Genomic DNA, 13,853 nt, shown 5'->3' on the forward strand with positions numbered 1-13,853 from the left:
CCTACCATTAATCGTCTCGAAGTGAGTCCGGAGGAAGGCAGGCCAGGAGCCTAAGAGCATCACGACCACTCGCCGAGTCCCACCGGGAAGACAGAAAGCCTGGACACCAGTAAACCTGTGATTCCGCGTGTTACCACGTGGACAGGTACCCACCAGTCCCCAGCTTCTGGGGTGTCACAGTTCTGGAACTCTGGGAGCTGCCCAGGGAGAAGCCTCAACCTAGTAAACAAGCAGAGCTCATGCAGCCTTTCTGCAAACAACTGCTCCTCTTTTAGGAACTGCTTTCACCAAAGGATTAACAGTATGACCGTGTGGTTCTTCTCTGGAGTCATAATTTGTTGAAATACTTTCTCAAACGTTTTGACCAAATCACTTCCAATATAAAGATTTCAAAATTATTCATAATTCAAGTCACTCAATATTTATAACATTAAAATGAACTTGGGGCTTCCCTGGTGGCGCAGTGGTTGAGCGTCCGCCTGCCGACACAGGGGACGCAGGTTCGTGCCCTGTTCCGGGAAGATCCCACATGCGGCGGAGCGACTGGGCCCGTGAGCCACGGCCGCTGAGCCTGCGCGTCCGGAGCCTGTGCTCCGCAACGGGAGAGGCCACAACAGTGAGGCCCGCGTACCACAAAAAAAAACAAAAACAAAAAAAAAACAAACAAAAAAATGAACATGACATGAGAGTTTTATTATAGCTTTTAACTGTAAAATATTGTAAAATCTTCCCATGTCCTGGTTTATGAACCAAAACAATATTAAAGCAATTCCCAGACTTTAATTAAAACACTTAGTGAATTTTAAATGAGCCAGTGATTTATTAAACAGCTTTCTTTCCTTAAAGATTATTTTTTTTAAAAAATTGAAGTACATATATGAACACTACATGATTCTAAAAGAAACTTCAATGTCTAAAAAAACCTAACTTGACTCAATTTCTTTTCCTGATTTGCAATGAAGTCAAGATAAGCATATTACAAATGAGCCTCTTCACAAAAGACAAATCCAAAAGCACAAGAAACCACTTTTCAATTACGTTAAGAACACTTTTGTTTTTGCGAAGCTGCTAGAAACCAGGGGCCAGGCGGGGACACGCCCTCTGCCGGGGTTTACCTGGCATATTTCTCAGGAGCTTGGCGTTGCACATGTGCCCCTTCCGGATGTCAGTGAGGATGTACTCCATCCGCTTGGCCCTCCAAAGGAAGTTAAACACTCTCAGGTAGTGGCTCATACACTCTCGAGTGAACACCTGGAAAGAGCAGAACACAGGCTGACAGGATCCTGTGAGGTGAGGGTCCTCCCAGGGCAGGGCTCAGTCTTTTTTTTTTTTTTTTCCTTAAACAAAAAGCCAGAGAACACACAACCAACTCTAACACGTTCTAAGTAGTATGTAAGCAACCAACACAGCACACTTTAGGAAAGCGTCATCACACAGCAACCACGCTGGTCGTTTATGTGTCAGAGCACATTCAACGGACCTGCTGTACAGAAGTTCAGTGTGACTGAAGTTCCTTACAACTATGAACTGTCTCGAGGGGGGACATTCACACAGGGAAACAGCACCCACAGGACGTGGTCCCTCAGTCCCTCACTTACTGCAGAATAAAGTTCGGAGGAACACTCAACAAATAAGCCCCTGACACCTCATGTAACAGCTGGAGACCAAGGGTAGAGATACGTGGATCTTATCCTGCCCACTGTCCTTCCAGATCCTTCTTCCCAGGATTTGTAAGAATCTAAGATAATGCTGTGTTACAGAAGACGTAACTATGTAACTAAGATAGGTACCCATTCTAATTAAATTCTATACAAAAAATGACAATCTCAATGAGAATAGGAAGGAAATAGAGATTAATATGGTAAATTAAACAGGGAAAAATCAGGAAATCCATTTGCTTCTAAAATCTGATTCTAAAACCATAAATTTTTAAATAAAACAGCCCTTTTTATCTTTCTAGTAACTTCTGTATCCAACTGCACAGAATTTAATGTGATAGTTAAAAATCATTTCAATTTCTAACGCTAGTCTGATGACCTGCAGCTGTATAATACAATGGTTACAGGTACAGCCACTCCACTGAGAACATGCCAACCCAGGGCATATGCTGACCTGGGACTGGAGGGCAAAGACTGGACAGGGAAGAGGCCACTCCCTGTGTGAGTCCTGGGCAGACTCCACCAACCAATTACAAGACCTCTTCTCCTTCCAATCCAGCCTCTCCCGTCGGACCATCAACCCACTGGAGTCGGCAAGGAAATTGACACCTATTAGCCACAGGCAGGGATCGATCTTAAATTTCTTTTTAAATACATCTATGATATAAACTTATTTTCTTGACTCTACTAGAGCTTTTAAAAATCTAACATCCTGAAAATATGACATCGTGTGATCAATTACTTACGCACAGGGCATGCAATGCGTAACTCCGATACTCTCGCAAGATGTGCAAAATCATACAATAATTAAGTAACCGGGTGTAGAGCACGTTCAGTGTATCTATTACTCCAGGCACCTACATTCTGTGAAATAATCGATGTAGCTGCCCTCACTGTGGTATCATTTATACTACGAAAAAATAATATGTAATATATGCAACATTAACAAGGGAGATAATATGAAAGTTTCTAACATAAATAATTTGTTAAAATATCCTGCTTTGTACATTATAATTACTTAAAACTATTTATGACATACATCAAAGGAGAAAAAACTAACTTGAATATGACCAAAAATTAAGTTTGAGCACAGTTGTATATTGAAAATGTAGTAGCTTTGATCTGGTAAAATTTAAACAATGGGAGTTTACGTGTGAAAAGCCTGCCCCAGTAGCTACCGCCCCAAAGGAGACAGACAGAGCCCCCTGCCAGAGCAAAGCTGTCAGCCCAGAGGGAATGCAGGAGAGCCCGGCTTCGGTGCAGGCTCTCCAGCAGGAGATGGGCCCACATCACCCCTGGAGAGGAAGGACAGCCATGGACAGCCAACTCTGCAGAGACCGCTAGGGAGACACTGTAGAGCCAAACTACACTACTTCTTAACAAAATCTTTTCCCAAGAATTAGAAAGAAATGCATGTCCTTCTTCAATATTTGAGATACGAAAATGACTGAGATAAGTTCAAAGAGACACCTTGGTCAAGGAAAGTCCACTCAAGCCTGAATAAAGAAAAACTGAGCACTAAAGAGGGCATTTTAATTGCAGACACACAAGAGAGCTGTGCTGGTCAATCCTTTATGACCTGGGAACCATTCAAGGAAATAGAACTTTTCTTTAAACACAGTGGAAGAGCCGTGAACAACTGGGCAGCTATTTTCTCATCAGCTCAAATGGATACTAAATATCAAATTTTATCCAAGTAGTAAAAATACAACACCACTAAAATATAGTTCGCTTCAAATTATCCTAAATTAGTCACTACAGGCTAAGAATAATGGAACAAAATGAATAACCCATTTGTTAAGTACCTGCTGAAACCTATGATGAGAACAAATGATATTAAGAATTCTTAAAATAATCCAGCACTTCAGCACTCATTAGTGACTGGTGCACACACACATGCACACGCACACACACGCCTCTGGCTTGAGCATTCATTCAATGGATGCACTGGGGATGCGAGCAAGCACTTCACGCGGAGCTCTAGAGAGAAACCGACTCTGAAGCAACAGGGACGTGCAGCCACCCAAACAGCTATGACGGCGCCCAGCGGGATCTTACGGTTGCAATGGGCCCATCGACGTGGTAATCCAAGCTGAAGACGTCCCAGCCGGTGTCACCTGGAGAGACCTGAGAGCAAAAACAAACACACAACTGCAGGGCTTCCCACCACTGTGAAGCTGTCGAGTCCTCAAAGGAAAGGCATTAAAATAAAGCCCAATTTTTAAAAACCACTCAGCAGTTCTGAGCGTGAGCTGCCTGAGAGCAGAGGAGGGCATCTTTTTTCCACTCCTGTACCCTCAGCATCTAGACAGACAGGCACATACGAGGTGCCCTGCAAATATTCTGGAATAAAGAGCATATTTTTAATGAATATTGTAAAATCAGTTTTAACATTCATCAGCATTTTCTTAAATGACAAAAACCCACTGCCTTTTGTGTTCCTAATCCATAAAAGTAAACATTTTTTAAAACCCACAGGTTCTGCTAGTGGTCCTTCATCATAAGTAAGCAAACAGTGTATTATGTTTATGAAATACTCATTCCCCTAAAAAAGGTCATCTTCTCTCAACTAAAACTAAACACCTCTGTTTGTGATCAATGCTACTGCGATCTGTCACCTCTGTGCCCGGTATCGTCACCAGCAGCAACAGCGGTGGTGACTAAGCATCCACGTGGCCAGGCCCGAGGACAGAGCTGCATGTCCCCTGCCCGCAGCCCTGGGGGCCCTCTGTCAGGAGAACACACTGAGGTGCAGGGACCCGTCTGAGGCCACACCACGCCAGGCCACCGGACAGGGATTCCGACGCACGGTGGCCAGCTCCCCCCCACCAGAGCAGAGCAGCGTGGAGCAGCGAAGAGAAGAGAAGAGAGGAGAGGAGAGCAGAGAAGAGCAGAGAGTAGAGAAGAGCAGAGAGAAGAAAAAAGAGAAGAGAAGAGACTGCAGAGCAGAGAAGAGACAGCAGAGCAGAGAAGAGACAGCAGAGCAGAGAAGAGCAGAGAAGAGCAGAGAAGAGAAGAGAAGAGAAGAGAAGAGAAGAGAAGAGAAGAGAAAAGAGAAGAGAAGAGAAGAGAGCCGAGCGGAGCAGCGGGGCCTCAGGCCACACGGAGGGCGCCAGCAAGGAGCCCCGGGTGGGACCAGAGCTGCGGTACCTCCAGCAGCCTCACATCCAGTCTTCTGAGGGCCTCAGGGCTGTCAAACTGGGCGTTGGTGGCTCTGACAGCTGTTTCAAGAATTCCAGTCAGGTTGTGCTGGTACAAAGTCGTAGCCGGACGGACAAGCTCTGGTCTTAACAGAGTTTTGTAAAAGTAAAAGAGGATGTTAGTTGGATTCTCAATGCGCTTCCTGAAAACTTCAGATTATAGAGTTCAAATGACGAAACCTAACAGGACAAATGGAACCGATACAACGGTAACAAAATGACCATGAAATCTGAATGCTACAGAACTATAAATAAGATTTCATCAAGTATTTGGGGGAGCAAAACACTTCTTTAAAATTAATTTTGATTCAGCTTAAAATTGAAAATCCTTAAGTGAGCCACGCATGTTAAAAAATACAGTTTTCAAACTTAAGCCTGGCCTACAGTAGCATGAACTACTGTAACTTCCTGTACAGATCCAATGGGCAGAAAGGACTAGATTAAATCAAAACAATTGGCTGTGTGGACACCATGATTCTAAAGGCTAAAAACTACTGTATTACCAGCAAACACTTAAGGGTTACTGACGTCTGCATTCCTAAACATGAAACTGACATCCGCGTTCCTAAATATGAAGCTAACGTTTCCGAGATCCGCCCCAGGTGTGCACAGGGTGAAAAAGGACCAGCAACGTCAGTGTCGCTCAAATAAATCTGAGGCAAGCTAGAGACTGATGACATTCCCCTTTTAAAACCGGAAACTTAAAACAGGCCTTTGAGAAGAAATAAACTTCTCATTTACTATCAAGGATGAGACACTCGAATTATTAAAACGCAGCGTAAGGCAAACACGGGTAAGTCAGCTAAGTGATGCGATCTGCAACACGGCCATGGCCTCTAAACGTTCACGAAACACCTGCTCTCCTCCACCCCAAACCTGCACACTCGGCCCCCACCCCCTGGGCCACTGAAAGAACACCTCCCCCTAAAAACTCATCTCCACCCACTCCCCACAGGTGCTGCCCTGGGACCAGTACCTAAGTCACCAGTGACCCCCTTCCTTACAGAGAGCAGAAAGGCTCCTTCAGGAAGTATAACCACCAAAACTTCATGTTCAGCAGATCATCAACTCTTTCATGAGCTAATTCCTCAAACAAGGTTACCCCTGAGCCTGCTTGCTATGTGCGCCCCCAAAACTCAATCATCTTTGGTACTGAAGACGGCCTTCTGGTTAGAGGTAGAACTACGGAGTTTCCGTGGCTGAAGCAGCTTCTCAAGTGCAGTCCCCATGCCAGCAGCTTCCCCTCGGCCGGGACGCTCTTAGGGACGCACTGTCCTGGCTCCAGCCCAGAGCCACGGAGCCGGGCTCCGCGGGCAGGCCCAGCCATCCAGTCCAACAATCCCTGGAGGGGATTCCGACACACATGGAGTCCGGGGACCAAAGGCCTGAGACACTGCTGGACTCACACAGGCATGACTGAAGTGTCCCAAAGGCAGCGCCAAGAAGCCACATGTCCAGTCCTAGGCGCCCGAGTCCACGCTGTGCCCACCCTCGGCTGCCCGGGGCCCGGCTGTCTGCTACAGAGCTGGCCCTCCTGTCTCTATGGCAGGAAGGAGGGACACACACTTCCTTCTAGAAGGGACGGTGCCAGGAGAAACGTCATGGAACTAAATGGAAGGAGCAGTTGTATTTGCTCCATGAAGTTGTTTTGTTTTTTTTAGCAAGAAATAATGTAAACTAAAAACATGGAAGAAAAAGTTCCATTTTAAAACCTACATTTTATTTCTCAGACTACTCTCAAACTGAAGCTAAGCTAACCGACCACACCACGCACCCCTCATACCCCTGCTGGTCGGTGCCAGTGCTCAAGAAGCGCACGAGCCCTGCGAGCGAAGCACAGGACAAGCAGAACTAAAGGGACATCGGCTTGATGACGCGACAATTTTCTCTCCTCGGATTTCATCTTCCCAACGTTCTGTGAGAATTCAACACATTTCCTCTAATGTCGCTTATTCTTTTAAAGAGAGAAACTGTAAAGCTCTTTATCATGCTGAAATCTACTGCACGTCTACAAAAAAAAACCCTCAAGAGCCTTCTTACTTGAGCAAATCCATTAAGTGCCTGATAAAGTCTCCTTGACCGAGCAGCAAGTACCGCCGCATGGCCTGCATGTGGTCCAGCAGGCTGTACTTCTTATTCAGAACATCCAGTAGGTACTTGCTGGTCTCAAAATAAGCCGCGTCAATTTTCCCCTGAAATGCATTTTCCAAATCTGTGAAAAAATCTGCAGCTGTAAAGAACAAAAGGGAAAAGTACACATACGTACATAATCTGCATCGTACAAAGGAGGAATGAGACTCACACACACAGAAGTCACTCTACACCCGCTCACAGCCTCGCTGACAGGCCGAGGACGTGGTCAGGAGGGCTTGTTTGTTCTTCAGAATAACGGTCCCATCAAGAAAAACCTATTTTAGTACTGCTGCTATTCTAATTATACATTACTGCGGAGGAACTAAGGTGTCCACAGTGAGGAAAACGCAGTTTTCTGTAGAAGCGGAGGTCTGATGGTGCAGTAATGTGAGGACGCCAGGCGCCGAGCTGACCACGGTCATATTGCGGGGATGGGGTAGGGGTAGGGGCAACATACATTTCTGTTGATCTACGTCATTTTTAAAATGTCAATCTCTCCCCCCGGAAGTGTTCTTACTGTACCAGTGTTTGATTCATGAAGGGTTTTCACGCCAAAGAAAAGGTCTGATGCCAACCAACGGCAGCCAAAGCGCCTGTCAGAAGACACACGACCCAGAGCCTGCTCACCAGTCTCTGTTCCATATGCTCCCACAGGAAAACATTTACCCTTAACTCTCTAGGCTCACTTTTAAATTTCCAAAATTTTTCACATATGAGAAATATCAATGTGACTTTTCCCACTGCTTTTTGTATCGTTACCAGCAGTCCTCCCGAGTCCGCATCTCCCATCCTCCCAGCGGTACTGACAGCCAAAACAACCTTCCTCCACAGAGGGTAGCAGTGGAAGGGGCAAGAGTCGCCGACTGCGGCCCAGCGGTCTCCTGCACACCCGCCACATGCTGGGCGCTGGGCGCTCGGTGGTGCTGGCCTCCCCCGCGGGTCTCCACAGCAGGCAGGGCACGGCACTCGTCCTCCCTAAGTCCTATCTTCTCCGGCCACTAGGGAAGCGTCGAAAGGCAAACAACTCTTCACCTGGCTTTTCCTCCTTCTTCTACCTCTTCAGCACAGGTGTTTCCATAAATTCTGTACGGGGACCTCCATATTCTAAGAACTAACCTGGCATCTCTGAATCCCTAAAAAGTTTACGCAGAATAGTGCGTGTCAAACACACCTGACGGGGAGCCAGAGGGGTGAGAGGGAGACGTGTGTGGTCCGCAGCTGCAGCCGCCGCCTCGCTCTGGAGCCCTGGAGCCCTGGCCTTAACCGCACAGCGACACAGCTGCAACCACATCTCCCGTCAGCCCTGACCTTGCTCTGGATTTTCAGTACAACTCCAGCACATTCTGGAATCTCCCCTAAAGTCCTCTCAGATGCTGAAAATCAAGCTGGGCCAAAAGGAACACAAGAAGGTGCTCAACGTCACTAATCATCAGGGAAACGCAAATCAAAACCACAATGAGATGCCGCACCTCAGGCCTCTCAGAAGGGCCACCATCAAAAAGTCAAGAAATCACGAGTGTCGATGAGGGCACGGAGAGGAGGAAGCCCCAGTGCAACGTCAGCGGGAATGTAAACTGATGCAGCCACTGTGGAGAACAGGATGGCGGGTTCCCCAAAAAATTAAGAATAGAACCACCATACGACCCAGCAATTCACATCCAAAAAGGAAATGAAGTCAGGATCTCAAAGGAATCTCTGCCCTCCGTGTTCACTGCAGCATCACTGACAAAAGCCAAGACATGGCAACAACCAAAGTGTCCACGGACATATGAATGGATAAAGAAGATACAGTGTACATATCCAATGGAACATAATCCAGCCTGAAAGAAGAAGGTACTTCTGCCATTGGTGACAACGTGGATGGACCCGGATGACGTCATGCCGAGTGAAGTAGGCCAGACAGAGAAGAGACGTCCTGTATGACCTCACTTACAGGTGGAATCTAAAACAGTCACTCACAGAGTCAGAGCGTAGAATGGTGGCTGCCAGGGACGGTGGAGGGGGGGAAACAGGACGGTGAAGGTCCAAGGGTCCCAAGTGTTGATTATACAAGAGGCATAAGCTCTGGAGACCTGTATATACCAAATGGCACAGTGCCTACAGCTGGCAGTACTGCACTCTGTACCTCAAGCACATTACCTGTACACCTCATTTCATATATCGCTTTCTACCATTTACTACTTATTGATTATTTCACTTTTTTGTACGTTTAATCTCCATTCCTAGAGCACAGTTCACGAAAAGCATCACCATGGTGAATTCATACCATCTCCCCTATAGCTACCCCAATGCCTCACACAAAATAAACTTCAATGAGTCAAGACAACAGTATAAGTAACAAATGGAGCCAGGACCCGACAGCTGTCCGTGTAAGTCAGCCACACCGAGAATACACGAAATTACTGAGGATGGGGCAGGCAGCAAATGGGGGAAATGGCAGAGAGGACAGTAGTAAATGAGGGAAAACCACAGAGCGGTTAACGCGGTGCGGCATTCTGAATACATAAACGCTGGGAATCCGCGCTGATTTCTCAACAAGCCTCTGAGTTCATTAGCAAGTGTTTCCTCTATTTCCTTACTTTGGCATACTTTCACTGCATCATAAAAAAAGTAACACAAGCTACCAAGGAGAGTAAAATAGCTACACCTAGTTACTGTTTAACTGTATAAGAAAGGAAATTCAAAATTTACACAGTAATAGATGTTTTATATGTATCACACTGTGTATTAAGGTATCTTGGATAATAATTCAGAAAATCTGTCAGTCCTATTGAACGAAACACACTTCAAGCAATATATAGCACTGTCACCAGCACCATCACCAACGTCACCCCGACATCACCACTATCACCACGACCACCATCATCACCACCATTGTGCCATCACATTATCACCACCATCATCGTCATCATACCGTCCTGGGGTGATTCTGCAGACTTGGTCACAGCTATCATCTTTGTAGTGGGCGTCTGGTCATGACAAACCTGGTGCAGGAAATTTATTGATTTTCCTATCAAAAGGACCTAAAAGAAAGGAAAATATTCTAGTTACCTTTATTCAAAATTAAAATGATCAAGCACTACAAATATTCATAAGCAACAAATTATTCTACTGATTAAAAACTAAATAATAAGAACATCTGGGATAGTATCAAGTGAATTCCAGGAACTGAAAAAATTGTTATTAACAAACACATATTAATGCGTTGAGGCAGTCAATTAACAGATACTTCACCTCAAGAATGTAAATCCTAAAATGCCACTGAACTGTGTGTAACTGAAGACTGGTTTTGTCACCGGATGCAGGTAAATACAGCATTAGCACATCACAGTCACAGCAGTCCCACCCTACCTTCCTGGACTGGTCCATCGTCATGAAGGATGGGATCATTGATTTCCTCAGGGTGTACTTGTCGTGCCACAGCCGGTCTGTCTTCACTGTTGGATCTGATGCTACGAAAAACTGAAAGGAAAGAGGCAGTGAAACATTAAAAAGTGATATTTATGGCGAAATATTAGCTAACAGCAACATCAAGAAATAAGTAATTCTAGGGAGCAGAATTCTCCAGATATTGGGAGGCTTACCATTTATACAAGAAATCTCATTTTAAGAGGCATTTTGATAGATCCCTCTAAATGGAATCACTTATTCCCCACTTTTTAAAACCAAAATATAGTGAAAATAAGATAAGCTTTTTCTTAAAGACATGTGGTCGCCCTTGTAAATATAATATCAATCACAGCCTCTGCTGTGTACATCATGGATCTGAGTGTGAGGCCTGCCTAATCCACACGGACTCTTCCCACCACCTTAGGAAAGGCACACAAGCCTCTGGGGCTGTTTGAATACTCAATTCAAGCCAATTCAGAGTCTTCCTCTCCTCCTTCCACCAATCAGCAGCGTCTCCTCCTGCCGCTGTGCACCGCCTGCAGAGGCCCCAGGTCCACCTGCAGCACTGCAGGAAGCGACCTTCGCGTGGCGCCCTCCGAGAACCACTGCGCTCAGAAGCTTCCCCTGTTCACTTCCTCCCCTTCCCTAACCCCGCCCACCGGCCTGTTCCCTGACATCCAAAAGGGCACGGGTGTTAAGGAGAAAACTAAGCTGCTATGGTTTCCAGCTCGTTTGCTACTACACTGAGGCCACTCTCCTTTTTCAGTCATAGTCCTAACAGACTTGTGCTTTTATTTCTATAAACTCGATCTCTAATAGCAGAACTGCTGAGTCAAAGTAATTTCTAATTTTTATGAACAATGCCAGATCTCCCTTCCAAACGGCCCTGTCAACTGACCCTCCCACCACAGGAAGCTCTACATTTCTGCATCCTTGCTCGGTTTGAATTTTGCCAATCAGGCAAAATCATGGTTGCTTGTACTGTCCTTTCACTGACGACAAAGGAAGTTGGGCCCATTTTCATAATGCTGATTACCACACGATTTTCTCCTGTGAATTGTCTTCTTATATCTTCATCCCATCGTTCTACTGTCTTTTTCTTACCAATACACAGAGGCTCGCTGTTATATAAGAGAGAGTGACCATTTGTGAATCATTAAGAATTACAAATGTTTCCAAATTGATGATCTGCCACTGTTTATGGTCTGCTCCATGTTTTGTCTTTTTCTTTCTGGGTCATATTGGTGACCGTCTTCCTTTATGGCTTCTGGGTCTCCTGTCTTCCTAAGAGCTCCCCATCCTAGATTATGGAATGGGGAGCTAGATTATTCTCCACTATTTTAGTAAGCACGCTGGGCCCTCTGTATCCACAGTTGGGTGCATCCACGGATGCAGAACCCAGGGATGCGGGCAGGGTGGGCACCACACCATCTTACACAAGGGACTTGAGCATCTGCAAACATTTATCTGCGAGGGTCCTGGAAACAATGCCCCATGGATACCGAGGGACAGCTGTATTCCTGCTGCTCTGTTTTCGTTCCTTAGATCTTCCATCCCTGCACACTGTAGACACTGGGGTCTGTTTCCTTCTGGGCTGCATTTTCTCTTTACTGGCCAGGCCAGCACCCTTTCCTCTGAGCTAGCGTCCTCACCAGGAGCGATCATGACAGTCACTTACATCGAAAGATTAAAAGGGGAAAAACTGACTCCACCAAGAGACGCTGAGGAGTGTCTGATAGTATGTTTACACCCGTCCACAGCGACTAGTTAGATGGACTGGAGCGCATCTGGTGCTTCGATCCATCTCAGTTACTATCCCTCCCGGCGTCCCGTTGCCCATCCTGGGAGGGCGGAGTGCCTTGAGCTGACGCTGCATCCTTCAGACTCCACGCGAGGTGCCTTCCCTGCTGCTGGCCTAATCCAGGCTCTAGGTTCCTAAGCGTTCATTTCTCCCTCGACCTAGAATCAGCTGCTTCTCCAAGGAGCCCCAGTCCTTTTCAGGGAGAAATGGCATTTGGACCACAGCCTGAGTACTTGGAAGTACTTTAAGTCAGCAGCTGGATGTCTGAGATGCAGCAATGGCCACGTTACACATGGCAGCTCGGTCCTCCCACTGGACTGTAAGATCCATTGAAGTCCTAACATACCTAAATGCCTTTTTGTTGATTTTTACGTAAATTCCAAATCACCAATTGGTGAATAACACACAACCCTGGCTACAAAGGTGTGTCTGCAGATACAAAATGGATTTAAAGAATTTTTAAAATATTTTTAGCAAATATATAGCAATACAAAATTAATAGTTTCCTAGCAAAAAGTAAATAACCAAAATAAACCTAAGGAAGGGGCTTGAGAAACAGAGGAGGGAGGGAGAGAGAAGACTCTAAAAAGAACAGTATCTGTAGAAGAAATCAGAAATGTAAACTGCTATCACTAAGACGTGGGGCCTACTAAACTGTAAAAAAAGGTATCTTTCTTATATTATTCTAGACCACAGAAGAATGTGCGGTACCTGTTTATTTAATGAATCTCGTTTAACACGAGCTAATCCTGATAAAAATAATGCCCCAAATGGAAACTACAGACCACCTCCGTTTGTGAATACAGATGAAGAAACTTTGAGTGAAACATTATCCTTGCGTTACTGGAATAAAGTATTTGGGGGCACAACATACTTCTAATACACACTAAATGTGTAAAAATGAATTACAAAATATTATCATGTAGTCATTCATTAAAAATGAAGTATGGGAATTCCCTGGCAGTCCAGTGGTTAGGACTCAGCACGTTCACTGCATGGCCTGGGCTCAATCCCTAGTCGGGGAACTAAGATCCCACAAGCCACGTGTCATGGCTGGAAAAAAATTAATTAATTCATTAAAATGAAGTTTGTTAACTATCAGAAGCCATTCTGAGAATCTGATGAAAACTACAGATTTTCTTCCCAGGAAAAAAATGCTTATATCCACAAAATACACAGTTTTATGTGCTATTCAGGAGTTTCAGAGATCACATTTTAAGAAGTCTTGGTATAGAAGAATAAGGTTTAATGGCACGAAATTATTTCCTTTATTTACTTCAAATAAAAATAGAGGTTACAGGACTTCCCTGGTGGTGCAGTGGTTAAGAATCCGCCTGCCAATGCAGGGGACACAGGTTTGAGCCCTGGTCCGGAAGATCCCACATGCCGCGGAGCAACTAAGCCCACGTGCCACAACTACCAAGCCTGCACTCTAGAGACCGCAAGCCACAACTACTGAGCCCACGTGCCACAACTACTGAAGCCCACGTGCCTAGAGCCCACGCTCCACAACAAGAGAAGCCACCGCAATGAGAAGCCCATGCACTGCAACGAAGAGTAGCCCCCGCTCGCAGCAACTAGAGAAAGCCCGTGAGCAGCAACGAAGACCCAACGCAGCCAAAAATAAATAAATTTATTTTTTAAAAAAAGAGGTTACAAAATACTATGCGT

The 13,853-nt window shown here is 45.5% G+C and overlaps 1 protein-coding gene across 2 annotated transcripts in view; it reads right to left on the minus strand.

Annotated features, from left to right (window-relative positions):
- Positions 1-13,853, minus strand: part of TUBGCP3 (tubulin gamma complex associated protein 3) — a 60,683-nt gene that overhangs the window by 17,801 nt on the left and 29,029 nt on the right. The window contains exons 12-17 of one of the 2 annotated variants that reach the window (XM_032611307.1): positions 10,343-10,453; positions 9,906-10,014; positions 6,899-7,070; positions 4,809-4,944; positions 3,717-3,785; positions 1,116-1,251 (exon numbers count right to left, since the gene is read on the minus strand). In XM_032611307.1, the coding sequence (XP_032467198.1) occupies positions 1,116-1,251; positions 3,717-3,785; positions 4,809-4,944; positions 6,899-7,070; positions 9,906-10,014; positions 10,343-10,453 (733 nt within the window). Of the gene's footprint in view, positions 1-1,115; positions 1,252-3,716; positions 3,786-4,808; positions 4,945-6,898; positions 7,089-9,905; positions 10,015-10,342; positions 10,454-13,853 lie in introns of both variants that reach the window. The other variant, XM_032611306.1, reaches the window with a different exon arrangement.

This window comes from Phocoena sinus, chromosome 18 (assembly GCF_008692025.1).
Source record: "Phocoena sinus isolate mPhoSin1 chromosome 18, mPhoSin1.pri, whole genome shotgun sequence".
In the NCBI taxonomy this organism is placed as follows: domain Eukaryota; kingdom Metazoa; phylum Chordata; class Mammalia; order Artiodactyla; family Phocoenidae; genus Phocoena; species Phocoena sinus.